This window comes from Apus apus, chromosome 15 (assembly GCF_020740795.1).
Source record: "Apus apus isolate bApuApu2 chromosome 15, bApuApu2.pri.cur, whole genome shotgun sequence".
NCBI lineage: Eukaryota > Metazoa > Chordata > Aves > Apodiformes > Apodidae > Apus > Apus apus.
In genome coordinates this window covers 4,136,780-4,162,448 of record NC_067296.1, presented here as the reverse complement: position 1 = coordinate 4,162,448, position 25,669 = coordinate 4,136,780, and the positions used below count along the sequence as shown (strand labels likewise).

The window sequence follows — 25,669 nt, the reverse complement described above, 5'->3', positions numbered from 1 at the left end:
TCAACTGTTTTTTTTTGCCAAAGACATTAGGTGAGTTCCAGTGTCTGGACTGGTGCCAGCAAACCTGTATGGTCAGGTCTGAAGAGGTGCTACAGTAGGAACCCCAAACTTGCTCACTAACTTTGACCAGAACACTTCACTTCTGGCCAGGGGCAGTTTGCATCTGTTCACTCGGGGCTCCCCAGCGGCTGAAACGTGTCCCGTGTTTGTGTGTAACTGAGCCTCTCTGCCAGGACTGACCTACAACATGCCTGTAGAGTGAGGCGATGAGACACCATCCATCCTGGTTTTCTAATTAATTGCCATTAATGACTGTTTATTTTTGCAGCAGTAACCATGGCATGCTCATTGGTTCCCATTAAGGCACCTACTGGCTTGCCTGGCAATGCTGGTTGGGCCTCCAAAGCACTGCTGAGGAGGAGCCTCTGTGGAGGCAGCTCTCCCTGCCTCATCTTGTGCAGCTTGTGGTCCATAAGGTGGGTGGCCCTGGGCTTGCAAGTGGCACTCTAGTTACTACTTATAGGATTAGTTATAAATCTCAACCACGGGAAGGCTTTTTGTGGCAGTGTAAAAGCCAAGCACTTTGTCTTATGTGCAATAACTCTTACCTGAGAAATCCAAGCAAGGACCTTATGGCTGTCCTGCCCATCTTTCTGCATCCCTGCATCCCTTGCATGAAGCATATCTGGATTCCAGCACATCTCTCAAACTCTCCTTGCTTTCTGCTGCAGAGCAGGTTCTCCTCAGGACCTCTTCAAAGTCTCTTGGCTCTTCCCATACATCTGAGCAACAACTTACAATCACTTATTCCCTGCTGTCATGTAGGTACAGAAGGAGTCACAGGAAGAAATAAGAATGAGTTCTAACACCCTGATTTGCTCTAAGTTGGATATTAAAGAAGTGTAGGGCAAATATTTATTAGGTGTGAATCTGCTTTTGTAAAAAGCTTTTGTGTTAATGAACAATCACACAAAAAATGAGTTCACAGCCTTTTTATGAAGGATTCAAACACAACCAGGCTTTTCTCTGAAAGCCATGCTGTCCCTCATCCCTTTGTCCCTAATCTGGGCAGCTGAGGTGTGTAGAGGTTGAGCATCCTGCCCAAAGTCACAGCAGTAAGGGAGACAAAGTCAGGACATCTCATCTGACATAACAGCAGCATGTTTTGAGGAGGTGTTCAGTATCTGGGAGGTACTGACTCATTCTGTCCTCAGTAAGATCCCTGGCAGTGTGTGCTACCGAGCTGTGACAGCCAAGTCACTGAAGGGCAGTGAGTCCATGCCAGCCATTACATGGGAATCCTGTGCACAGGTTCAGCCCTGCTGCAGCTGGAAGGTGCCCAAACAGCTTCTGTGCTGAGGACAGGGTGATGGGTCGGAACAAGGATGTGGGAGCTCCCCTCTGTGGCCAGTGCCACTGGTCTGTGGGCTTTGTCGCCTGGTGTCAACCTGTTTTGGCATGCTGGTGCTGTGCTGGTAGGTGGAACTGGAATGGCAGGCCAGGTCTTTGTGGCTGCTGGACAGACAAAGCCGTTTGTGTGTTTAGATGAACGTGGACTCAGTGGAGCTTGTGAAGATGGAAATAGGGATGAGAGTGCCACCTTTTAATTAACGATTCTCATATCATCATCTGGTAGATCAGGCTTATCATTAAAGATCACAGTACTCCTAAAGCTTTGTTTTGGCCAGATACCCCTTTCTTGCAGCCGGATTTCCGTGTCAAGGAAAGGTTTTTCCTGCTTGGCTTAGTGTGCTAAGGCAGGGAAAGTGAACAACAGGCTGGTCTGCAGTGACCTTAAAGTGAAACCCAAAAACATGTACAGAGAGCATGGCTTATGTTTTGTGAGGCCAAAACAAACTCTAGAGTGATGGGACAGGCACCCAGCTAATAGACTAAACTGCTTTGAATATTTTTTATTTGGCTGGATCTGCATGGGCTTATCAATCCCGTGTTTGCTCTGCTCTGAGTTTCGGTCTGAGACACCTCCAGGCAGGTCTGTAATTACAGGAAAATTTTGCTATTCCTTAGCTTGCTTGTTTAGACCTTTCCTAGACAGAAGGGAGACAATTCTACTTGGAAGGAAGGCCTGAGACACAGGTATTGAGATGGAGTTTCTTTGCCCTTGTATACTTTGATAGAAATCCTTACTGTCAGGGAAGTTACAACTTATGCTTTATTTAAAGCTCCCAGTGCAGTGGTGGAGGTAACCTCTGGGGTTTGGGTCCAGCACTGAAAGTGATGGAGGAGCTAAGCTAGAGAAACATGTTGCACAGAAGCATCAAGATCCAAATCTGTCAATCCACATAGCACTGGGCAAATGATGGCTGCTCTGTCTGGGGTTACTAGGGGTGCCAGGCCAGGAGCTGGGGAGTCATTTGTTGTTGTTGGGGTGAGGGAAAGCTGGATCTAGTGTGAAGCTCTCCACGCATGCAGGGCTCTCTGGCATGTCCTCTGTCTCACTTGCAGAACAGGCTTCTTCAAAACAACCTGAAATGACGCTGCTCCACGAGCTGCTTGCATAATGGAAGATCTTGATGAACTGATTGCTGTGGTACTGACAACAAGCTGTAATCTTATTAGCAAATTGGGGTAGTGACATCTGAGCTATTCTAGCTGGTGCTGTAGAGACAGACCTTCATGCGGGCCGTCCCATGGGTGTGAAGTCCTTGATAAAATGCCTTGATGCAAACACCAGTGGTGGCTGGCAGCTGTGCTGTAGAAAATAGCCTGGGCTAGAGGCACTGTGACTTCTTGTAGGGGATGCTCTTGGTGAAACTCTGAGATGTATGAGCAAATCCCCTGTGGTGAGAGACATGCAAAGATGTCTGTCAGCAGTGGCAGCCTGCTTCTAAGAGTGTTTTAATTCTGGCTCTTTAGCTGCTTTGGTTTAGTTAAGCCAGGGAAAGTAAGGCACGGTAACAGTCTATCGGGTAAGTTACTGTTCATCACTGCCACAGTCATTTGATAATTAGTCTGTCTTTACTGTCTGGTCCAAGGAATTTGAGCCAGCCAAGTGCTTTTCATTTTCTCCTAAAAGTAGACTTCAGTTTTGCTCTTTTGCTGTTTGGGGTGGGGAGGAGGTAAGTGGCAGTCTGTGGTGTCTGGACTTTGTGTACTGAATTCAGGGAACTGTAAGTGTTAAAAAGCCATGCCTGAAAAATTTGCAGTAGAGATTTCTTTTGGTTTAGGACTTTGGTAGGAAGGTTGTGCAGTTTGTGTCCACAAGGCATCTCCTGGAGAAATTTGCTCTCTTGGTGTTGGAAATGGAGTCTTGTGTAACTTTGTCTGAAAGAAGCATCTAATTATGCATATTTCATCTGAGATTTTGATAATGAGTAGATTGGCTTCTTTAGTTTAAGGAGTTGTTCGTATGTTAACACTGATATCTTTGACAGATTGAGGTTTAAACTATCAGTAAGCAGAATAGATCTATATTTTATATAGCTATAGATACTTCTGTCTGTTGTTTCTGGATGCCTTTTATCCTGCTACATTATTTTAAACAAGAAAACCTATCATGTTATGAACTGCGGTGGGGTTATTTTTAGGTGATTCTTCCTCTTCAGAATTAACTACACTGTTCTTCACGTGGGTTTAAACTGCTTGCTTAGAGTAGGAGTTTGGAAGCAACGTGAAGAGGAACTTTTTTTGTGTATGGACTTCTAAAAATTGTTTCTTTTAATCCTGTGGTTTTGAACCCATCGTTTGTTTTTTGACCTTGAAACAGATGCAGTAAACTGTGTGTGTTGTGACATTAACATATCTTTGTTATCTTAGGGTCTTTATCTGTCAAAATGCTACAATCAGTTGATAGAATAATTTCTTTTTAAAAGAGCTTGTTTCATGCTAGTGATCTGAATTACTATGGTGTGACTTGGTGTGCTGCTCCTAATATGCTGCTGAGGTTAATGCAAACTCCTTCCATCTGTTGCTTGGTTTTGTGTGTGCCTTTGTGTTTGCTCCAGGCCTTTGGAAATATCTTTAAAAACCTGGTGCTTGTTTGTGGAAGGACTCCCCTGTTTAACTTAATTCTTCACTTCCTGTTGCTTTTTTCTCATCTTAGTTTTTGTGGAAACCTTATTCAATTAATTTTCTTGACTTACAGTTGTCACCTTCTGTTCTGTTTGAAATGTTTGAGAAGGAACCTCTTTATTTACTCATCTGTTAGAGAGCCATTTCAATGAGGGAAGGATGTTGAGCAAGCAGTGGAGTAGTCTAGGCAGCTACAGATCCTTTGAGCAGCTCTCCAACCAGAATGATTCAAGCCTGGGATGAATAAAATGCATAGCAACAATGTTTATTTTATTTTGATATTCAAGATGGCCAAGAGTTGCAGGAGTGTTTACAGTATATTTGATGTGTGTTGACAGTATCTAGGAACAGATCAAAAACTACTCTGAGACTGCACACTCTAACCCAATGCTGTTGACCCACGAATGCTCAGTGTCAGCACCAAGCAGACCTTGCTAAGGGCTACTAGTGCTGCCCAGAGAGGGTTTGGAGAAGAAATAATTTCAATATGAACTATATAAGGTCCATGCAAGTCTAATTTCTCTTAAGTCTGCTGTTAATATTGTTAAGTCAGGGGTAGACTGAAGGTGTTGTAGAGTCAGCTGAACGAATTGCAAACCCTATTAAAACTGGCTCTGCTCTTAAACAAGAGGAGAAGGTTGGATTGGGGTGGTCAGTCTTTCCACAGAGTAACTCCTTCTCAGTTGTCCTTAACTAGGTCTTTCTGCCAGTCTCCTTTTTGTTACATTAGTTTAAAAAACTTTATAATCTGAAGCTTTTTGTGAGGTTGACAGTGCAACTGAGTGAACTTGATTATTCCACGTGCTCTGTGCCTGGTTGCAATGGAGCGATTAACATTTTAAGCCAACAAGCTGCACTGAACTGTTGCTATGTTTATACATCCTGGGTTGCCCTGTTGACTTGGGAATGTGATGGGGAAGGGAACAATCTTTTAGGTAAATCTAAAAGTAACCTCCGATCTGGGTAGCTGGATGTGTAAAATGCTGAGAAGGTTGTTATTAAAATATTTAGACCAGAGAATAAAACATTTTTTAAATGGACAGGCCTGACTTTTGCTTTGATGGTGTTTTGTGAGGCAGTGCTAACTTTGGGCTTGTAGGGCTGGGCTTTAGGTCCTGCTACTCCTGTGTAGAGCTGCTGTGTGACACTAGCATCCTGCACCTTGGTGAAATAGTGTTTAGTGCTTCCATTGGAGAGGTTCTTGAGGTGGAAAAAAATTTAGGAAGGTTTTTTGGGATGTTTGACACACATGTAGTTCAAATCTGGCTCTCCTGGAGCAGGCATAGAGTGTGACTGATGGTGAAGCTTTTTGGTGCAAGCATTACTAGATCATCTGTATTTCCAGCTGTGAAAAGAAGCAAAATGACTATGGGTGGTACAGAAGCATGAGCCAGAGTGGGGTGGAGCACAATAGTTTGCTGTGGCTTGGTAAGACTGTGTTCTTGCACCAGTTCTGTGTTGTCTTGGTATGGACTGAAGGGGCTGGCAGAGAAAAAATAAGTGCTGGCGAGGCTATGGTCTGAAACCTGGGCTGTAGGGATGTTGGGAGCCTTCTCAGCTGTGCACCAGGAATCTGCCCTAATGTCATAAATAAGTATTACTCCACTTTGATCGTAGCATCTCCTGGCTTAAAGTTTGCATTCAGGATCTGGTACTGGGTAAGTCATGCAGAACGTCTGTCACAACACTAACAACATAAGTCAACAGTCCCTCTTTTGAAAGAACTCAAGACTGTATTTATGTTGGCTTGAAATTTTGAGTTTTTTTCCAGGCAGGCCTGTGGTGGGTGTGGGGAAAGGGTTGTCATTGCTGTGTGTGACACAGACTTGCTGCAGAGCACGTGTACTGGGTGCTGCTTGGGTCTAGGGTATGTTCTGCTGGGTTTGCAAACCTAAATCTGTTTTGATGGGAATTCATAGAGATTTCTAGGATGTTAGATGAGCCCTGCTCTAAACCAAACTGAACATGAAGGAAAGGTTCATTTGAGAGCTGCTTTGATCTGTGTAACCTAGATCCCACAGTAGTATGGGGTAGTAACTGAGGGCAAGAAGAGTAGTTGTGTGCCTAAATTGGAAAAGCTTGTAAGATGCTCCTTAGCCTGTCTGGTGTTCTGCATGGAGAGACTGCTCTTAGTGCAAGTTTGGCTGCCAGTGTTTCTGGTGCTGATGTGGCCAAAACCAAGTCACTCAAGATAATCTAAAATCATCCCTCTAGTTTCATGTTGCAAGTGATAATTTCTATTGACTACTGTGTAATAGTGTTCTAATGAGATATCACAGCAAGGTCTTAGTCTTTTTGTTGCTAGCAAGGTGGCTTTGCTTAAATCTAATTCTCTTACAAGGCTGTCAGCAAATGTGAGGAAATGGAGAGGAGTACTAAAGATGAAGAGTTAATGTGTGGGATGTGATCTACATTTTTAACTCCAAATGGGTAAAGATACAAATAAAAAAGGTGAAAGGAGAAGTAATGATCTGGGATGGCAGCTGTAGTAGAACTGAGAGATGGGCATGAACTATGAAGATAAAATATAGTTTAAAAAAAAAATTTGGATTGACTGTTTAAGTGCTCTGCCAGGGTATAAAGTGGCATCTCAACTGGAAGCTTGTTATTTGGATATCAAGGAATAGGAAAGAGGAGATGGGGAAGATGAGGATGTGTACAAGCAAACACAACAAGCAAATCACCTCTGTCCTTGTCAGAGGAGGGCTGGGTGGTGTAGTAATTGGTTTCAATCTTGAACTTTTGCATTCCTGTAAAACAAACAAAAACCTTCTTATTCTTGGTGCCTTTGCTGGCTCTGGCTGTTTCTGGAATAATGGTTATTGCATTAGTTCTGATCCTTAGAAGTGAAGGGCTGCCCATGAGCATGTTAGGAAAAGGTATGAGCAGAGTAAGTGTACATATGTGTAACTAGACCTGCAGAGTATTCTACAACATAGGCCTCTTGGTGGGTAGATCTTCAAATTTAGCCTTTTATGACTTGAAATGCTTCTTACAATAGAACCAAGTTAATACCAGAACTGTTAGTATTGGCTTTCTGGAATGAAAGGAACAAAAACTTCCCAGATATTTTGCCATCTATACATTTCTATCTCCTTCTGGAGTCAGGAGGCTACATTGCATCTGGTGGTTGTTTTGTTGTCATGGTTTTCAAGGCACAAGAATTGATGTGTTGTTTTTCTGTTGTATGTTGTGTTTTTTTTTACCATGAGACTAGAAAACAATTCCAATCTGGTTTGGTGGTGGCTATTGACAGGTGTTTTTCAAGCCATCCAGAGTCAGGTTAGTGTACAGTCTCTTTAATTTTGTATTCATAAGCTGAACCATTGAGGTGTTTTCACAAGTAGATTCCACTTACCTTTTATTTTTATTTTTTTAAAGTCTTTGAAAAAGACAAACAGCAGGGATTCAATGGTTTTCAGCTCTTTGAAGTGAATTAAAATTTATTTAAGGAGAGTCTTTGTTTTATGAACTGAGGAGGACTTCAGAACTTCCTGCAGAGACGTTGAAAGCAGAATGAGGCCAGTCTGGGACTTTGGTTGCCCATGAATTAATCAGCAGGGTGGTAAGGAAATGATGTATGTTTGGGTTTCCCAGGACACTTGTGTTATTTCACAGCTGAAAAATCTGGTCTGGGCAGGAAAAGAGGGCTTCAAACATTCAGGTTATTTACTGCACAGGCTGAAGTGCAGGAGATGGAGCTGTGCTGGGTTTTGCATACGAAGGACAAGCTGCCTGGATTCACTCTGCTCTGTCTGGCAGTTGTTGGGCTTGTGGGGCATGCCAGAGAATCAGAGCACATGTCCACCAAGCCTGAAACATCTTAGCCAGTTTTAAATGTAGAGGGTATCTGTGCAAGTTCTTGAGGAGTCTTGGAAGAAAATGTGGGAGTGGTAGGTGTTGGCTGAGGTCACTGGAAGGACAGCCTTGGAAGACCCATGTTAATTCTGCATCCTCTTGCAGGCTTGGACAGCAGTTTTTTCTCTTCTCGAGGGATTTTATCCCAACCTTGTCTGTTTCTTGTTAAACACTAACCAAAGGAAGTCTAGCACTTACCTCTGGCTCTTGTTGCAGTCATTAATCAATGAAGACCGCTGTGTTGTGAACATCATCTCTGAACACGTGTAGCTTAATCTCTCTCTCCTCTCTTCCTCTCCCAGTACCAGAAATTGTTCCTGCAAAATGACCCAGCTTCCTCCGAAGAGTCCTTTGGCATCCCCAGTGTCAGAGGGCACAAATTCCAAGGTAGAGTCTTCGGACAACTTGTCAATGGACAGTTTTTGGCTGGAAGTAGAGAACATTAAACAGAGCGCTGAAGCCGAGCAAGAGGAATGCAGCCTTGCAGATGTCAAAACACAAGAGGGTAGGTTGCCAAAAATTTTGGGACTGAAGGGAGGAAGATGAACATTTTGAAGAGAAAATTTGCTTATGCACCTAAGTGATTTAGAAGCCTATTGGGATACAGTTAGAATATTACCAATCAAATCAGAGAGATTGATTTTATTTTCACTGGGTGGTAGATAATGCCCTGCAGAAGGGGAGTGCTGGCCTGGCCTGGTTTCTGAAGCAGTTTCTGAAGCAAAGCTGACTCTGAAGGTCAGCCAGGAGTATGTTTAAGGCTCCAGATTTTTCAACCACGGGCTCTCACTCCCTGTGCAGGTGGCTGTGTGGTCAACACACTGGGATAGCTGCTGATGTTTTGGAAGGCTTGTTTGTGTACGTGGTTCTGAGACTTCATTATAGTGGCTTTTGTGAGAACTCCTTTTGTGGAAGGCAGACTGCTCCCCAGCACCAGTTCACTATTCAAGAAACTATAATAAGCACCCAGAATCACTTGGATCCATCCACACAAAGTTTTTCTTATAGACCTTCCCCTCCCCTTCTTTTGAAGACCACTTCTTGTGCATGGAGTTTCTAATGAGCTTTCTGTAGCACTGATATTATCCAGTATTTTGGAGTAACTGCAACTTGGACTGATTGCCTTCTGACATGGGAGGTACAATATCCTGGGCTGGTGGAGGGATGACAAACTGTGCTAAGTGCCCAGCAATCCTGCAGACCAGGATCAGACATTTCCTGGGTCTGTTTTGGAGGACGTGCTTGAGTTGGTTTGAATGGTCAGGTTTGTGGCCTGTACAGCCAACAGTTGTTGTGCTGGACTGATATTGAGAAGGATCTGTGCATATAATGGGGAAATATTGGGAGGAAAGTCCCTGTGTGCTGCTGTGTTTGGGAAGGTTCAAGATGTCTTGTGTGCATGGAGGGGGCTGTGGGGAGCGGGGTGGGAAGTTCATTATCTGTGCTGTAGTAGGCAAGACATGGTAAGCATTAAGGTCTGCTGTTACTGTCCCTGCATAAAGGATGTAGATTTGTTTTTCAGAACTGGAAGAGATGCAAAAGTGACTCAGAAAATGAGTGTGGCAGGAAGGAGACTCTGGAAAAGAGGCCATGCCATGGGATGAAAGGCTGTCTGGGATATCCGGAACACTGATAAGCTGGAGGCAATTCGATTACTGTGTGAAAGCAGGCACACATGGAAAAGTGTCTTTAAATGATGTATATTAATCTAGCAGTCAAGAGCTGACTGCTTAATTAGCCATTGAAACCAGACAGACTTGAAATAATGCTCCAAGTAGGGAAGCTCTCCTGGCGGGCTGGAGAGGGGGTGCGGCACGCTTGGCCTCCTGCAGGGGAGCTGAGGCAAACCAGGGTTGTGCTGGGGCAAAAGCGGCGAGGGGGAACTTCAGATGGAGTGGAAGCAGGAAGCTGGGCTTGGCTGGTGCCTCGAGGCTCTCACATCTCTGAAATTTAGGGTCAGAGCACTGCGAGGTGGCACAAAAGCCTCTGGGCTCCTCAGAGCCAAAGGCGCCGTCGCCCTTAGCGTCAAGGCCGAGAAGCTGCTCAGCCCAGCGAGGAACGGGTCCTAATCGCAGTACAAGGACAGCGTGGAGGGTACATGGAGATAAGGCTCTGCCAAAATGCTGACCCATCCCTGTGTGAGGGATGGCATAATGACCGGGTGTCAGCGGGAGGCCAGCGTGTGACTGCAGAAGGACGGGGTCAGCAGAAAGGTGCTGATGATACTCATGGCCTCACAGTTGAAGGGGGCAGAAAGTAGCTTTTTCTTGAAACAAGAGCAGCAATGTCCTTTTCTTGCTGCCTGCTGTTTATCCATCCCTCCCCAGGGTCTGTTGGCACAGCAGGCTGATAACGTGTGCACTGTGGGGTAGTGCCACTACAGTATCTGCTGGCATCCTTGTACTGAGGGCTGAGAAGTGTCTGCAGAGGGTGGTTCTTCTCTGCCTTTGAAAACGATGGAGGAGGTTGTGCTTCTTGTTTAGTCTGAGATTGTAGGATGTTTGGTTGTCCTTTAGTTTTTTTGGAAATTAAATGCCTTATTATGAACACTGGTTTTGGCTAGCTTATGTTTGAAGGAAGTTTTTGCAATTGGTGTTCTCCAGTTTTGTAAATTTGTATCCCTCCCTGGAATGCTGCTTGTCTGGACCCTCACAAGGCAAGTCTCAGCAGCTCTCCAGCCTTAAACCTGCAGCTTCTGTGGACCTCTCAGTTCTGATCTGCTTCTGTCTGATTTCTACCTTTTCCCTGTAAATAAACTTTTTTTACTAGCTTCCTTTTACATTCCTGGCACACATAACAGGGCTAAAAATATTAAATAGAGGAATGAAAATCTGGTGCTTTGGCATCAGCTGGGGCAGTAGGCTCACACGGATGTCCGACTCAGGGCCTGCTGTTCAGCATTGTGTATTCGATTAGTTTCCTGTTGTGACTGGAACTGGGTATTTTCAAAATTTGCAAGCAATACACTTCCTTTAGTTCCCAAACACAGAATAAACCAGAAGTCTTTTGCCCACTGTGCTGTTGTGAAGCCATGGATGTGGTACAGTGAGGAGTCATGAACAGGATCACAAGCACAGAGCAACTGTGACCAAGTGAGCAATGATGGGGGATGCTTTTACCTGTTGGCTTCTGTAGAACCAGGTGTGGGAAATGGCCATGACTGAAGAACATGTAGGAAAGCTAACCAGTTGGGTAGAAGAGTCATTAAAGGAAGGACTTCACCTCAGGTCCACCTCTATTTATTGTGTGAGGCTGAAAAAGTTCTGCTTCAGCACTGCACTGAAGAACACGCAGAGCATGGAGGGCTGGGAAGAATTTTAGAGGAGTCACAATATGTTTTCACAAGTTGCATAAATACAGGTGTTTCCCAGAAAAATTATTTCATCCCACAAGAAGAGTTGCCTTTTTTAAATTATTGATGCAGCAATAATAAAACTTTGCCTGAGTAGTTGTAATAAATGAGGAGAGACCAGTTTGTGCAGCAAAGGAAGAGAATTGGACTCTTGTTTTTCAGTCGGTTCAGTTGTGATTTTTCCTTTTCCCAGTATAACCTTTGGCAGAGCTATGCTGGTACTGCCTGCAGCAACTGACTGGGGTATGTAGAACTGAAAAGACATAAAGGCTTTGTGGTGTTCACTGTGTTGAAGTTGAAGACACCTGCTAAATTGCTTTTTATCCTAGATTTTCAAGTAGCTGTCTCGCTCAGGGCACTTTCTCACTTGCACAAAAGGTGCATCATGTAGGGGAAAAAATTGTCTTCTGTGTTTGATGTGCAACTTTATATATATTGAAGAGTGAAGTGGGATTGAGCTTGTTTGAGTAATGCTTCTCATGCTTCATTCTGGAGCTGGAATGATCTTTAATTTTAGTGGTGTTTTGAAAATGCACAGACATAAAGTGAGTAATGTTTTTGCTTTTGTCGAATGACTGTATCAATACCAATCCACTTCAAGTAAAGAGTAGGCATGGCACATGCAAATAGTTCTACAAGTATATGAAATAAAATACATTTGAATCTACCAGGTCAGTGTCTGGTTATTAAAAAAAAAAGTTGCTGATACATAGGAATGAAAAATTAAATAGCCAAATAATGGAGAAGAGTATAAAAGCTAAATGTGCATTGCTGTGTGCTGTGGCTTCTCACAGACCTTTTGTTGACTCTCAGTGCTGGTGGAGGATGGTTTGTGCTGCATGGGGGGCTTGCCATTCCCTGAGTGTGCTGTTCCCTGCTGCCAGAGCTGCTGTTGCACAGGAAGACCAGGTGAAGGCATCTGACTTTCCTCCTCTGTCCTGTGAAAGCCCCTGCTGGGTTCAGTTCCTGTTGTGTTCCTTGTGCTAATCCATGTGGAGTCCCACTTGTGCCCAGCTTCTAAAGGAGCCTGTGTTCCTGGCAATAGTTGTGCCTGCATAGGTTTTCTTCTCTTTTTTCCTTACCTAGGCTGAGGAGAAAGGAGTATGTGGGCACTTCTGTTTTGTCTTCTCCAGTTTCACCCTGACACCCAGCTGGGTAGCTGGGAATAGATCTAAGATTTTGGGGAACAGCCATGGCTTCTTAATGAAGTTACACCTCCTTTCCAGGGATATCCCATTGCCAGCCCTGAAAGGGGATGGATCCAGCTTCTGGTGATATTCCTCTGAAGTGTTTCAATCACTCAGATTGCTGTTACCCTTTCTCTTCTCACTTGCCTTCTCATCCCTTGCCTGCCAGAGGGAGAAGCTGAAGCTGAGTGGCTCCAGGATGCAGGTCTGTCTGACCTCCTTGGGGACCATGCCTCGGAGAATGACAACATTGTGCTGCTCTCCACCCTGACCAAGACCCAGGCTGCTGCCGTGCAGCGCCGGCTGGACACCTACTCCCGGTCTCGGAGGAGGAGGAACAAACATCCCGTGCGCGATGTCCGAGATATTTTTGGAGTGGTCAGCTCTGAGGTATGTTGGTTGATTCCTCCATGTTGCGTTCTGGTAGCTGACTTGAGTTTCTGGGTCTAGGACTACTTTCATTTCCAAATGGATGACATCTTTTGAGCTGAAATGAAGCTGGAATTATAGACATTTTGAGCCCAGGTTGCAGCATTGATAAATTGCCCCAAAAGCTACAGATCTGTCATTGTCCTAGAGACTGCTGGCAGGTTACCATGCACTGTCTGCAGCCCTGCAGCCTCCAGGAGCTCTGGTATTGTTTGGAGCCCTCTTGTGTTTTCTTTATTCCAGTGACATTAAATCATCACGAATCAAAATTAGAGAATCTCTTAAGTTCAGTAGTGATAAACTGATCTTGTACAGCTGGTAATTGTAGAGAAAGAAAAGCCACTGGCTTTTTTTTTCACTAGAAAGTACACAACCATTCACTTTTCAGCTGCTTTGCTGCTGGGCTGCTCCTGTTCTGCTTGTAGCCACAATGTAGAATTTCCTTATTTTTGCTAGGAGCTACTGAAAAAGTTCCTATTGGGAGCTTTGGGAAAAAAAATATCCCAATCAAGGATCCTTGTGACTTTTTCTACTCTGTCAATTGTGTAGTCAGAAGGTCTTGAGCTTAGCTAAGAAATCTTTAATTTCAGTAGCATGGTACCATTTTTGTCTACCAGAACTGAATACTCCTCTACCTCAGCCTTAGCACCCGTGAAACACATTTTTCTATAATCCTGTATGTCCACTCTCTATTTTGCTAAGATTTGTACTTGCTAATTTGTGTTTGATAAGCAACTGAGAGAGAACCTGAGATTTAAAGTGACATTTTGATATAACGAGGTCACGTACAAAGATGCTAAAGCTGCCTTTTTGAATTGCCTTAATTCAATTGGAAGTGAAACATTTTCCTTTGGGTGAGATCACTGGACTCTTTTGCAGTAACTTTACTGGAATTATTATCTTCTTTGGCTTCCTTTTTATACTTAAAGCTTTGCAGTTGTCTCAGAGGTACAGTTTTAGTGGAAATATCAGAAACAAAATAGTGTTTGTTTTTCCCCACTCTCCTTGTAGTGAAAGTAAGAAAATGTATTTAAACTTCTGGATTCTTTTTCAGGAGACAGCAGCAAAGAAAGAAGAGTCCAGCCCAGATCAGTTGTGGCACAATCTACGGACTTCCAGCCTACAGAAAAGTAAGAAGGAAGTTTTTAAACATAGAGTAGGATCTGAAGTTGGGCTGAAACTGGGAGGGAAAATATATTAATCTGGGCTCTGAAACACTGACCTTATTTGTAGAGCTTCAAACACATGGTTATCCACAGTTGTGGATTGAGTTTTTCCAGGTTCTAGTGTTGTGTTAGGATTTGCTGCTCAAAACTGACACATGTAGCTCTTCAAGAAAGCAGCTGGAAGATGCAAATAAAATCACTCTAGCTAAGTTCATATGATAAAACCCTATAAATGCCATACACACTTGTGTAAAGAGAAGTTGGCCATGGGTCTGTCACTTAATTTAAGGCCTTGCTCATGTCTTACCAGTGATATGGTGATTGTAGCTGTAATGTTGAGGCTTTAAGCTATTCTTACCCCACTGCTCAGTCTCAGGTCTGTGCTATGGCAACACTTTTTCACATGTTAATACAATTTTTAATTAAAAAGGAGTGGCCCCAAACGTGTCTCAAACTGCTTTTTTAGCACACTTCTTTTCTGAGCTTCATCCTTTTGGCTTTCTGAAATTCAAGACATTTTCTCCTCTGTAGCAGAAAACCAGGACTATTCTTGCACAGTTCGAAACCCTGGAAAAGAGGAGGTCTTCAACATGGATGTTGCCTACTCAGAGCAAGCAGCTGTCCTGCTCAAGGGATCATTCCTGTCAGAGTCAAGGAGGTTAAAGGATGGAAATACCTTAACTGTAAGCCCTGAAGGAACTTCTCCTGTTAGATGTTATTATCTCCCTTCTTGTGTAAAGGGGTACAAAACATTTGATTCAGATGTATGATCAGGTCTTGGAAATGTCTTCTGTGACTAGTGTTGGAATGGGCTTGTATCAGGTAGGTATTTTTGGACAGGTAGTGCAGTTATCTTGCATGCTGGGCAAGAATTACTATTGTGTAGTAAAGGGTCAAAAGAATCAGTCCTTGGGTGTGAAACCAGCTCCTTGCATTTGAATCCAAGTCATTTCTGCAGAAAAGATGAGAATAATTGGACTTTCTGGTATTGGTAACAGTTTTCTTCCTCACAAATGTGCTGGGCTGTGTCCAAAGTTCAAGTAGATTAGGGTGGATATCAGGTTCTCTTTAATTCCTATAAATTGGGATCTCCAGTACAGTTAGAGAAATGCTGAAAAGGGCAAATATTTGTTCAGCTGTGGGTTGAGTAGAAGTAGGAGCAGTTTGAGACATTTGTCTGGTGTTGAAAACAAGAGAATGAATAGATGGCTGGTTATGGTAAGGAATGGTAAAAATGCAGCAAAACTTGATACCACTGGGATTAGTAATTATATTTGCACCAAACCCTGTGTGTGTATTTCTCTTAGAAATTTAAGATCCACAAGGGCAGACTAGGAGTGACCAGGATTGGAGATCTGTCTGCTCAGGACATGAAGAAGATCCCCACGCTGGCCCTTATTGAACTGACAGCTCTCTGTGATGTTCTGGGCTTTGAGCTGAAAAGAAATAAGGCAGTAAAACTGAAAACAACAGGTTAGTTCCATTTCATCTTGATTTATTTTGGGAGAGTGAATTTTTATATGGATCTTCTCATGGGTTTGTGTTTGAAATGTTAGAACAGAGAAAGTCTTTGATATGAAACCTTGTGACAAGTGTTTTTTCCTTGGTCAGAATCTGTCCTGGAAGTCACTGGATCATGACATCTAGACCTAGCACCAAATTTATCTGACTGTCAAATGTACTTGTCCTTTAAACTGTTTCTTTTTTTTTTTTTCTCATACACTTACACTTATAAAATGTTCCCTTTAGTCTGCAGAGCTGATCCCTGACATCTGTACTGCTGGAGATACAGGCTTGTAACATGTTGTTTCTGTTGTAGAGAAAAGACTCTTTGGAGTTCCACTCAACACCCTGTTGGAAAACGACCAAAAACTGCTCCCCAACACCAAGGTCCCTCTGTTACTCCAGGCAGTAAGTTCACTTCTGGTTTCATTTGTGCCTCTGATCCTCAGGGTTGTAAAGCTTGTGATAATGAAGGGCTGATTTCTAATGAGAATTGTGCTAATGGCCTTTCTTTTTTCCCCTCTTAATAGCTGCTGTCCTGCTTGGAGAAGAGAGGACTTGAAACAGAGGGCATTTTGAGAGTTTCTGGGTCCCAGACCAGAATCAAGGTAGGAGCTCTTCAGTGGTGTTTAGAGTTCTTGGAGGGAGCATGTTGCCCATGCAAGTACCTCAAAAACCTCATTTGTGTCACCTCCCTTCCCAGTACCACTGGAAATATCCATTGCTGGGAAATCTGGGAGTGTCTGCTGTGAAGGTCTCTGTACTCTTTGACTTGATGGGTTGCCCTCCCAGTGCTCAGCTACAGAATTTCTCTTGTATTTGTTTATTCAGGCATGTAATAAATTCCATCTTGTTTTATAGAGCCTGGAACAGAAGCTAGAAAGGGATTTCTATACTGGCCTTTTCTGCTGGGATGAGGTCCACCAGAATGATGTATCTGGGCTGCTGAAGAGATTCATAAGAGAGTTGCCAGCCCCACTGCTGACAGCAGAGTACCTCCCTGCTTTTGCTGCTGTGCAAAGTGAGTCTCTGCTTTGGCTGTTCAGCAGCAGTTTACTGATTTGTGTTTTCCTTGCAGAGCTCTGCTGGTCTGGGGTTCTCCTGTCAGGTATGTTGGGATTCCTGATGGGAATACAGAGCAGGGTATGAACTGTAGCCAGGCTCAGTGTGCTGGATGCTATGTGTACTGTCATGTGTCAGCCTGAGTGTTTGGTCACTTACATCTTTGGGTAGGAGCACTGTCCTGGAGTCTCAAATTGTGTTGTGTCATTTGAGGCTGCAAGGTTGCCACTGTGACTTAAGCAAACTTGATAAATAGTGACGCTCAGGCTGGGCTGTGGCAACTGCCAGGGTGCCTGGTCTTGGCTTGTCTGCAGGTTTGTGCCTCACTAGGTGGCTTGAATATGTTAAGCTAACTCTTCAATTCACAACTTTTGTACAAGAAATGGGGAATAATGGGGTCTTCTGATGACTTTCAAGAGCATCAGACTTACTACTAGACTGTGTATTCTGAAACAAATCAGCCAGTCTTCTAAAACATAGGTAGTTCACTTCAGAAGGGCTGTACGAGCTTGGTTTGTCTCTGTAAAACAAGGCCTCAAACCCTAGATGACAAAGAGTGCCATGGTCCAAAATAAGTGTCAGGAGCCTGAGCCTTTGTCCTGTTGTCACTCTGACTCTCCAGATATTCCAGACCTGAAGCAAAGGTTGCAAGCTCTGAACCTCCTGATCCTGATTCTGCCAGAGCCCAACAGAAACACTTTAAAGGTAACTGCCTGTTCTGGATTTGATTGGAAAAATCATTAACTCATTCCAGGTTTTTATTCAAGGGACTCAGGTTTTGTAAATAATAAACATCATGCTGTTTGGTTTTAATTCACTGACTTGAGAATGGAAACCCATGAAGTGGGCACACCTCAAGGCTGTGCAGTGAAGTTGTGCTGGAAGCACAGTCTGCCTTCTGGGTACAAACTGAAGAGCAGTAGGAATCCACGTGGTCCTGGAGCCTCCTGTTTGGAAACCTGCTTCTCCTCTGCCATGTTTTTGAGCACCTCCCTATGGAGTGAAAGATGTGTGGGTCTTACATTGTCTGTTGTCATGCTGAGATATAGGGAAAGAAATTCAGTCACTTGATTAATGGCTTGTGATATTGTCATCTATGAAGGGATAGTATCAATTTGGAAAAAAACATCAAACTTACTAAGCTTCTAACCTCCTACCCTTTTCTGATCAGAAGGCATTTCAAACCCTTTCATCTCCTTTTTGAAAGAAGAAATGCTGATGGGATCAGCTTGGTAGGCAGTGCACAACCTCTGTTGTTCTCTGTTTTATAAGAACTGTGGTGGTTGTTGCTCCTGCTTTGTTTTTTTTTCCCCTCCTGAGTAGCTCAGCTTCCAGATATTAAAAGCAAGGCAAAGGCACCTGCACATTTTATCTAGAGTGCAGGAATACATCATCCAGTCAAAGATGATTTGTCCTGCATCGTGGCTTTGGTGGAGGTCTGAGGCAGATCATCCAAAAGGGTTTATTTTTCCACATCAGGGTACAGCTTCAAGGAGATACTGGGGAAAAGTTGGGGGGTTGTGTCATTTTTGGATTCTCTAACTTTTACAACTGCACTTCATAAATTGCTACTTGCCAAGAAGGAGGAGCTTGTCTACCTCTCACACAGACTGTGTCTCCTGATTCCTGGATGCTGGACAAACTATCTCTCTGCTTGGTATTATTTGTTGCTATCCTAGTATTAGAAATTGGTCACTGGACTTCCAGACTGGAGAAACAGGATTTGCTTATGGAAAGGTGAAGAATATTGAAGAATAAGCTCAAGAAATAAAAAAGATGATTAAATGATCTCTCCAGCAATTGCCACAGCAATTTCTCGAGGACTATTCCTACTGGAATTTTGAAGTTTCTTCCCCTCTCTTTAGGCTCTGCTTGAATTTCTCAGCAAAGTGGTTGCCAAGGAAAACAACAACAAAATGAACCTCTGGAACGTTTCCACTGTCATGGCCCCAAACCTCTTCATGCACAAGGGGCTGCCAAACAAGATTCCTGAAGGGAAGGAGAAGCAGCTGGCAGAGGGGGCAGCTGATGTTGTGAGGATGATGATCCATTACCAGGATTTGCTCTGGACAGTAAGTGGCAAAGGTGTTTTGTGATATGGTGTAGCAGTGTCTTGGTCTGCCTAGAGCTGGAATAGGGGCAGGGGTAGTCCTGGAGATTTCAGAAGAGTTAAATGTCTGTAGGCAAAGCTTCTGGCATATTCCAAGACTACCTGTTTTCAAGGTAAATGGGTATTTTCTCTATTCAAAGACTTCATAAAGTGATGTTTAGGTTCTTAAATGGTGCATTAATCTCTCCTTGATTTAATTTCTATCTTCCTCCTTCTTCCATTCCCAGGTCTCTTCTTTTCTGGTAGCTCAAGTCAGGAAACTGAATGAGAGCAACAACAAAAGGTACCAGTTTTGTGACAAGCGAATTAAAAACTTGTTGCGGAAGATTCATGCTGATAAAGACAAGGTGGAGAAGAACCAGGCAGAGGTGAGCTTTTCCAGCTTGGAAAAACTGGGCCCATTCATAACAGTGTCAAACACTTTTCCATTGTGAGTGCTTTCATCAGAATTTGGAAAGCTGTGTGGAGTGATACTCTATATAGCAAGAGGGAGAAAAATCTGCAGAACCATGACAACAGCTTCTCAGACCCTTCTGGCCAGGTTGTGGCAAGCACTGAGCCCAACAGCAAGTGTACTAAATAAATTTCAGGCTACAGAACACTTAGCTAAGATGCTGCACTGTAGCAGGAGAAGGGGGAAGAGACCTGAAGCAGAAATGCTGGTCTCTGCCTCATGTGAAGAACAGAATTCACATGGCTCTTGACACCCCATGTATTTGGACAGATATGTCTGCCGCGTTAAGGGCAGACTTCTTTCCATGAACTTAAAGCAAAGTTTAGGCTATTAAAGTAGAGTAAAAGTACATTTTTGTATCTTTTCCTTTTGGTCCATAATGCTGCTGATCTGTATGGGAGGGTTTGAGGATGAGGTTCTTGCCACTTAAAAGGAGAGAATTAACTTCCCTGAGAGATGAAATGGCCCTGCTCCTTGAGTTGATGCAGAGTGAGATTTTTCTTAAGCAGGTGGTATTATTGGATCTATTTGTATGTTAAAGTTGAGAAAAGATGCTTGGATTCATTCTGCCTTTTTTGGGGTGTTTCATGAAGGAGTTGATGAAAATCACCTTGAGAGGCCAGTGCTTGAACTCTGCTCTGTGATGTCTCAGTGCTCTTGTTCGTTGTTTTTTTTTTTAACAACCTTTGTGAGATTCAATAGTCTGTAATTCAACTGTCTAAACTCCTTTTCTAGTAGTTTAAATGAACTCCAGAGCAGTCTATCCGACTTGAGCAAAACAGCTTGTCAAAACTGATTCTGCCAAACCTTATTTTCAACCAAGCTTGTACCTCGGCTCCTGCGGGTGCTGTGCTTGGACAGCAGAGAGCACCAGTGCACGCTGATGGAGCGGTGCTTCCTTCCCCACCACATCCCCCAGACGCAGCTGGTTGCTTTGTAGTGCTGACCTTGACTGTAGCACAGCTTCCAGCCTGTAGTATGTGTGGGGTAAGAAAAAAAAAATACAACCCTAAGTTCTCCGACGGCTGGCTGGATAGCTTTAATACCTCACACTCTCCCATCTGTTTTGAAACTTGGTGGTTTAGCTGGTAACAGAGTCTTTCCTGAAGCACTTTCTTCTTTCTGCTTTCCTCCTTCAGCCTTCCAAGGTGGTGAAAGTCCATGCTTCACTTCTCCTGAAGGATTCACTAGAGGTGCATTTGAACAATGCAACCCGAGTGGCTGATGTCTTGAGGCAGTTTCAAAAGAACCTGTGCCAGAATGGCTGGAATATTGTTAATGCTGTTAACCTCATCAAGTGGTAAATGGCTTTTTCTCTGCTTCAAAAAGAGTGTACCAAGCAGTCTCGTGTCTAGTTGCTGTCTCCTGTCTTCTGGCAGAGCTGATGTGGTGGCACAGAGGGCTGCTAAGTGACTGTTCTCCTCTCCTCTAGTCTAAGTTTTGGAAGTAGTGTGTTGGATGGGGCAAGCAAAGGTTAGTTCAGCTGATTGATTCTATCACTGAGCTCAGGCTTTCAGGAGGTCATCAGTCCCCTCTGGGCTGCTGGATGGCAAGTGAGCTTTAGCAGCCTTGATGGAGGGAAGGGAAAGTGGCTCTCCTGAGGAAAAACATCACCTGTGCCAGTATTTACCTGGAGTAGGGTTTCCAACAGGCAGGTGTTCTTGCAGGGATTTCCCGAAAGAAGCCTTGCAGCTCCCTCCTGTGTTCCACTGGAGAATTGCTGAAGTAACCCAAAAAGTAAACACAAGACTTCCCTCCCCCGTCAGCATGCCTGCAGACTGGAGTTAGTAGGTAAAGTGTTAGTGCAGCTCCTGACAGTGTCCCTGGGCAGAAGGTGTCTAGACAAGGAGGGTGGATGGGAACTTGGCTGAATGTGGGTCAGCTGGTATCTTGCTAACAAGCTACTGCAGCTGCACAAGAGCTTCTCTTGGACAGGCTCCTGCTTCTAGAGCAGGGAGCTGTGCTTTTTATGCCTGTTGTCTTCCAACTGAAAAGTCAGTGTCTGCATGTAGTGTGCTTCTTGCTGCCAGGGAGGAGTATCTGCCTTGTTTTCTTTTTTCCAGTTTTGGGTCCTTTTCCACAGCTGTCTTGTTCAGGAGGATCAGCAAGGTCTTTAACGTGGCCTCCAGCTTCCATGACAGTTGCTGGTCGCTGAATCATAAGCAATTATTTTGGAAGAAACATTGCTAAGCTACATAACCAGCCTTTCACAGAACTTTTTTAACTTCAATTTGCTTTTCTTTCTGCAGTAGCAACTCAGTGGAGTGCACAAACTTGCTCCTGTATGAAGTAGGGGGCAACATTGGTAAGTCTGGATAGTAACTAAGGACTCTGATATCCAGTTTTTAGGCTTAACTTGTCTTAGGAGGGAGTAACAACAAGAATGAGATTTGAAATAGGGCTCCAAAAGTTAGAAGACAAACAAACAAGTGTGGATTAACTTCACCCACAGCAAACAGCACCCTGGGTTGGTAGTTCACAGGCCTTCCAGTCATCACTGCAAAAAGCCTTTATAGTGCAAGTGTGTGGGAAGGTTGAAGCCTGGACTTCCAAAAATACTCAGCTCATGGATCTTATTCAGAAGCTGCAGGTTAAGAAAGGTGGAAACTCAGAGTCCAAAAATCTTGAGGGCAGAGACAGGCACAACTAAAAACAAACCAACATCCCACTCTGTTTAAATACACCATGTTAAGCCCTTCCCTCAGTGATAAAGATCCCTGTTTGAAGTTAAGTGTGGAACTTAAAACCATTAAACTACATTAAATAAAGGGCAGCTTCATCCTGTGCCACTATAGGCTTTTAATTATGTACCTCTTGTCTGGACTTTAAGTGTGGTAAGCTGGCACATGGCATCTGTACTAAGGATGGCCAGCTCCAGGTGGGAAGTCTCTCTGTCTTATCAGCCTTCTTACAGAAGACAGTACTACCTTTGGTGGAAATTTCTCAAACCATCTATTTAAACAAGTTGCTGATGTTTCTTAGTTACCAGTTTCCACTCACCAGTAAGGTAAAGACATCACATGGAGAGGAGACTTAACATGATTGCAGCAGCAAGTTAGGGGGGTCTGAAACAGAGAGGGATTCTTATGCCCTGTTACAGCTGCTTCTGGAGACTGTTGATTACTGGAGTGCTTTGGCTGCCTCTTAGTGTTTCTTAGAAGCATTTGTTGAAGGAACGTATTTAATGATGGTTTCCAAGTGCTAAAGCTCTTGGGTATTAGAGTATCCTTCCATGAAAGTCAAAGCTTGGCCTTAGTATAATTTTAAGAAACATAAATTACAGATTTGTGGAAACACTTCTCAAGGGTTGTGATGTTGAAACTAACGTGAACAAGTACCAGGGTTGTGGTTTTTTTGGGGAAAAACCCCACAAAAACCAAACCCTAGCAACTAAAGATATAAAAGATGTTATTTTTTCTGAATCTCTTGTTTTGGCAGGTGAACGTTGCCTGGACCCAGACACTTACCTCTTAGATTTGTACCACATCAATCCCCATGCTGAGTGGATAATTAAGCAAAACCCCTCTTATCCTCGGATGTTCTAAGGAAAGCAGAAGGTGGAAGTTTTTGGAAAGCATGGAAAAAATACAGAGATATTCCTGGTATAGTCCTAGACTACACAGTGCTTGTGTCTTTGAAGGACAGAGTTTTATGTACTACTTCCATGACAGCTGGCTGTGAGAGTACAGGAGCCTACATGCCAACAGGGGTGTTGATAACAAGCAGCAATTACCATTCTGTAGCAGAATTTCCAGGGGGGTGTGATTCTTCTTGAGTAAAACATCTCCCCCAGAACAAACCCTGCAAACAAAACTACAGTGATTGTGCAGCAATGATAGAACTTAAGAGGAGAAATGTCATCTTGAAGAGTGTAGAAGACATTTTTCTATTGGATTTGTCTTTTGTTTTGATCACATCCTCATTTTGGAGGAGAGACAGTCAAATACTGCAGTAGTACCAATGACTTCCCCTTGGTAAGATCCACTCTTGGCTGTTCCGTGTCATCAGAAGGTTGTGATCCTGGGTTTCACTAACAAGATACTGCTACATTACTTGAAGAATGTAAAAGGATGCTTCCAAAAAGGCCAGATGGGAAGCCAATGTCCTGTACTTAATACAATTAAATACTTATATACAACACAAGAAAATTATTTGCCTTGGAAAAAAAAAAGTATGGGATGGACAACAGTCTTTCAGATGTACAGTGTGATAGGAAAGATGCCTGTTCCATACAGGTCTGCCAGGGATGCAAAACCACATGTATAGGTTGCCATTGTGAGGGTAAAATGTGCATTTATTTTGCTGGACAGTCTACATATCAGTGGAAAACCAAGGAAATGCTCAGAAGTTAGTTTGACATTAGTAATCTGACCTGGCCACCTGAATGGAACTTGGTTTTGGAAGACTCTGAATATGTCATAAAAAAAAAAAACAAACCCAAGCCATCAACCCCTAAGATGTGCAGTGGCTGAAATAAGATGTCCATGCCAGTCTCTGGTGGCACAGTGAGTCCTGAGCTGAGCCTGCACTGCTCTGACTGCAGGTTGTCCCCTGGCACAGCACCGGGTGCTCGCTCTGGGCTGCAGAGATGAGGGCAGAGCAGAACACTTGCCCTTCACACCTCTGCATCTCCACCACCCCTCAGCCCAAAGCAGGTGGTGCCTGGGGAGGAGGAGTGCACAAGTCTTGCTTTCCTTTGTGGTGATGCTGAAATACCTCATGTGAGGGAACCTACTATGCAGTTACAGGGGGGTGGGACATGCAGTTTCTGAAAATCCCAATGTCTTTTTTTTACATCCTGTTTTTCAACACTGTTGGATATTTATTCACGTGGCAGAAGCAGGGCTGCCCTGCAGGTGCATACTCAAAGTATTTCATTTGCCATTTCTTACCTGCACTGCAGTAACATTCTCCAGTATTATTTCTTTTGTTTAACTGGATTTGTTTCCATTACAGCCTTAACTTTCCTTCCTCTTTATTTTTTTCCCTCAGGCTGATGTGTAGCTATCCCTATTCATTATCCCAGTTTCTGTTGTAAGGACACTTCAGTCTGTGCTTTGTGGTTCATTGTCTTGGTGATTTACAATCCTTGAGGAACAGGCAAGCAACAGTCCATGTTCTTTCTAACCTGTTGTGAAATACTGTGTGAGTGGTGCTGATGCCTTGAAATGATGTACACATTAGAAAGTCTACCTACTTTTTTTGTGGTTGAGATGATGTAGATGCACTGACTGGTGGGATCATCTTCATAAGGACCATCTTCTTTTTAAGAACCATAGTAGAACTTTGCAAAAAACCCACCTCCCAGTCCTAACCCTGAACCCCAATGTCAAAACTTCTTGAGGTGCCTCTGTTTTATAGGGCTTCAATAGTGCCTGGAAGGGCCTAATTCTTGTCCTTGAGGATGGGTGCTCTGTGTCCTTTGGAAGATCAAGCTGCTTTAAATTTGGGCATTAAAGGTCAAAGGTACCTATTCACTCATCACTTCTGGAAATCTTTGCTGAAGTGATGGAGTTTAACAAAGACTGTAAGAAATTCTTAACTCATGAAGGTATCTGTGGGAGAGACAAAAGAACTTGTTCCTGCTCAGAGACTATAATCTGAATTGCATCCCTGCAAATCACATAACACTGAATTTCTCTCCACCCCTCGTATACTGGATGTTTGGTTAAACATACAGGCTTCTATAGATGAGGGGCAATGCTAAATCACTGCTCCTCTAAACAACAAATTAGTGGGTTTGTGTCAACACCAACAAAATGTGAATCAGTGCTGTGAAAAACAAGGTTGGTGGGAGATTCTCATGAGACAAATATGGGTTCTCAAATATGAAAGGAAATGTTAAAAAAACCTCACCCATCTCTTTCCAGATGATGGTTATGCTTTTTTATTTTTCTATCTTATCTTTGTACCAAAAAGTAAGTATGACTTTTTCCATCACTGCTGTGCAACCTACTTCTGAATGCTGGCTTTTAATACCTTTTTTTTACCAATTTTTAATTCTGTATTTAAAATTCATTTATTCAATGAAATAATAAAAATACAGTAAAATCTGTTGTCTCTAGAGTCATTAGTGGCTGAGAATAAGTTAGCACAGTAAATGACAGCAGGTCTGTGAAGGCCAGCAGGATTTGCCTCATGCCTGGAGGAGGGATGTACCTGAGATCTCTGTGAGCTTGACAGAAGTTTCACATCATGGCTTCAGAAGTTCCTCTTTGGATGATCCCAATGGATAACTTTGAAAGAACAATCCAGGAGGAGGAAGAGGAGGTGTTATGTTTAGAAAACCCAGAGAAAGGTTTTAAGCTGGTGGCCTCTGTAGTTCTCTTTGTGAGCACCAAGGGTTTGTGACTTTTGAAGGAAGAAGAGCTGTTGCTCAAGATTTGAGCTTGAGGAAGAGTGGCCATGTCCTGTGAGAAGTCCCCTTCTTGCCCCTCAGTCCCTTCTTGCTTGGGCTGTTCTCAGTGATGTACTTGCTGGCAGGACTTGCCAAGTTGGCTGAGAATAACAGGAATC

General features: G+C 43.4%; 1 protein-coding gene across 2 annotated transcripts in view; it reads left to right on the top strand.

The window, feature by feature from the left end:
• Positions 1 to 25,208, top strand: part of ARHGAP40 (Rho GTPase activating protein 40) — a 39,985-nt gene extending 14,777 nt beyond the window's left edge. For both annotated transcript variants that reach the window (XM_051633300.1, XM_051633301.1), the window contains exons 2-15: positions 8,193 to 8,395; positions 12,599 to 12,819; positions 13,913 to 13,988; positions 14,556 to 14,707; positions 15,332 to 15,497; positions 15,844 to 15,935; positions 16,058 to 16,135; positions 16,389 to 16,548; positions 17,212 to 17,294; positions 18,455 to 18,661; positions 18,927 to 19,067; positions 20,293 to 20,453; positions 21,403 to 21,458; positions 22,592 to 25,208. In XM_051633300.1, the coding sequence (XP_051489260.1) occupies positions 8,215 to 8,395; positions 12,599 to 12,819; positions 13,913 to 13,988; positions 14,556 to 14,707; positions 15,332 to 15,497; positions 15,844 to 15,935; positions 16,058 to 16,135; positions 16,389 to 16,548; positions 17,212 to 17,294; positions 18,455 to 18,661; positions 18,927 to 19,067; positions 20,293 to 20,453; positions 21,403 to 21,458; positions 22,592 to 22,698 (1,881 nt within the window). In that variant the 5' untranslated portion in view covers positions 8,193 to 8,214 and the 3' untranslated portion in view covers positions 22,699 to 25,208. The remainder of the gene's footprint in view (positions 1 to 8,192; positions 8,396 to 12,598; positions 12,820 to 13,912; positions 13,989 to 14,555; positions 14,708 to 15,331; positions 15,498 to 15,843; positions 15,936 to 16,057; positions 16,136 to 16,388; positions 16,549 to 17,211; positions 17,295 to 18,454; positions 18,662 to 18,926; positions 19,068 to 20,292; positions 20,454 to 21,402; positions 21,459 to 22,591) is intronic.
• Positions 25,209 to 25,669: the final 461 nt, after the last annotated feature.